Below are 2,485 nucleotides of genomic sequence, written 5' to 3'. Positions count from 1 at the left end.
GAAAATATCTCCATGTTTAACAGGTTTTAGAAAAGGCTGACAATGGGATAGTAAAGAAGGGACAGACTATGGACCTATGACTTTATCATGGTGGCAATTTCAGGCATCTGTATGTGCTTTAAATTTCTTAATTCGACATTAAAAGATTAAACTTCAATTTTCTGTCCAATGCTTAACTGTATGCACGTATTTAAAAATGAAAAGAATGAGTCCATTTTCTCTTCTAAAGTGCCTTCCACAGAGACATTTACATTCTGATAAGAAGATTTCTTATTGTTAGGCTCTGTTGAATTGAATCTGATTTTTGAGTAAATGTGTTGTGTGTGTGGTTATGCTCCTTTCTGGCTTTGTCCCTGCAGAATCATATGCATCTTTTGATGTTTTTGTATTTATGGGCTATTGTTAAGTTCTTCTGGTAGAACCCAATCTGCTTTTTAAAATAATGAACACGTCTGTGATATAACACATTCTGTATTAACCTTCATGCTCACAAAAAGATCTCAGTTAGGCATGAGCCTCAGGAAGGGAGGCTTGAGCTTGAGCCTAGGGTTTGACATATGCCACGTTAGCTCCAACATCTTCAAAATGGTAATGCTATGGTATTTACATGACAGTCTATAAAAACAATCGACAGAGTTCTTAACTCAGAATTTACTGTCAGTATGATAATTTATCTCTTGTGTACACTACTTATTTTTTTATTTCTTTGTCTTACCCCCTCATTTACCCTCTCTTATTTTTCATTTAATTCTTTCCTTCTTTCATTGAGTTTAATGCACATTTTTATACTTTTGCATTGATAAACTTAAACTCCTATAGTACAGAATATGCTACTTAATTTTATTTTTAAATTCTTACAGGTAAAAGAGAAAAAATAAAATGGAATGGGAAAACCAAACTTATTTGGAGGAATTTTTTCTGAAGGGGCTTTCTGGTTACCCAGGTCTTGAGCATCTCTTTTTCGTGCTCATCTTAATAATGTACGCTGTTATCCTCGTGGGCAATGGCACCCTTATCATAATCAGCATTTTCGACTCTCACCTTCACACCCCTATGTACTTTTTCCTGGGAAACCTGTCCTTCTTGGACATCTGCTTCACTACCTCCTCTATTCCCTTCACCCTAGTAAGCTTCCTCTCAGAAAGAAAAACCATTTCTTTCCTTGGCTGTGCGGTGCAGATGTTTCTTGGCTTGGCCATGGGAACAACAGAGTGTGTGCTCCTAGGCATGATGGCCTTCGATCGCTACGTGGCCATCTGCAACCCTTTGAGGTACCCTCTCATCATGAGCAAGAGTTCCTATGTGACCATGGCAACTGGGTCCTGGTTTTCAGGGGTTGCTAACTCTGCAGTACAAACTGCATTTGTGATGTGGCTGCCTTTCTGTGGAAATGTCATCGATCATTTTCTCTGTGAAATCCTGGCTGTCATGAAGATGGCTTGTACTGACATCTCAGGCAATGAATTCATCATGCTTGTGGCCACAACTTTGTTCACTCTGATGCCACTGCTCCTCATTGTCATCTCGTACTCATTAATCATCTCTAGCATTCTCAACATTCGCTCTGCTGAGGGGAGGAGCAAGGCCTTCTCCACCTGTTCAGCTCACTTTACTGTGGTGATCATCTTTTATGGGACCATCCTTTTCATGTACATGAAACCCAAGTCTAAAGACAAACTCGGTACAGATGACTTGGATGCTACAGACAAACTTATATCCATGTTTTATGGGGTGATGACTCCCTTGATGAATCCTTTAATCTATAGCCTCAGAAACAAAGATGTGAAGGAGGCCATAAAAAATCTGAAGCAACGACTCTTAGGTAAATGAATGGTCAGCATGTTAGATGTGGCTGAAACTCAAAACTTAGATGGGAATTTTAGCTACTTTCCTTTCTTCTCTGCCTTTTTATGCATTATTTTCACATTTTCATAGTGAGATACAGTATTTCAAAATTATTGCATGTTTATAAAGAGTGTTCAAGGTTCTAGAGAGAATAAGAAAAAACCCCTCCAAACTAACATAACATCTAAGCATAACCATTTTTCGACAATTTGGTCAGCATCTTCATAGTTCTGCAGTTTTTCTTTTATAATATTATAGTTGGCATTTTTACAAACATTATTTTACAAGCACTTCTTCAAATCCTTCAGTTATAAGTAAGCCTATGCTGTGAAGAAATGCAAAACAGAAAAATCTGAAGGTAGTTTATCAGTGTTTTCCCCTGGAGACTTTTCTTTTAAAGTATATTAATCTCACATTTCTAAAAGTCACAGTATTTAATTTTTTTCCTGTGGTTCTCTAAGAATGTTGAGAGTTTGGGTTATAAAGGAAACAGATAAATAGGATTTATGGGTACAGTCTATACCCATAAGTGTACATGTTCTTTAAAAAAACTTCCTTTCAGCTCATATATATTAGCTTTAGCAATAAAAATTGTACAAAACTAAATGAGGGGTTTAGCATTGTCTTACTAAGGTGAAGA

The 2,485-nt window shown here is 36.9% G+C and overlaps 1 protein-coding gene across 1 annotated transcript; it reads left to right on the top strand.

The window, feature by feature from the left end:
• The first annotated feature begins 879 nt into the window (after positions 1–879).
• Or13c9 (olfactory receptor family 13 subfamily C member 9) lies at positions 880–1,830 on the top strand. Its single transcript, NM_001000399.1, is given in 1 exon segment — positions 880–1,830. A coding segment is annotated over 1 exon segment (951 nt).
• The last annotated feature ends 655 nt before the right edge of the window (positions 1,831–2,485 follow it).

Source organism: Rattus norvegicus, chromosome 5 (genome assembly GCF_021556685.1).
Source record: "Rattus norvegicus strain SHRSP/BbbUtx chromosome 5, alternate assembly SHRSP_T2T, whole genome shotgun sequence".
In the NCBI taxonomy this organism is placed as follows: Eukaryota; Metazoa; Chordata; class Mammalia; order Rodentia; family Muridae; genus Rattus; species Rattus norvegicus.
The sequence above is the reverse complement of the archived record's forward strand: the minus strand, read 5'-3'. Positions and strand labels throughout refer to the sequence as shown.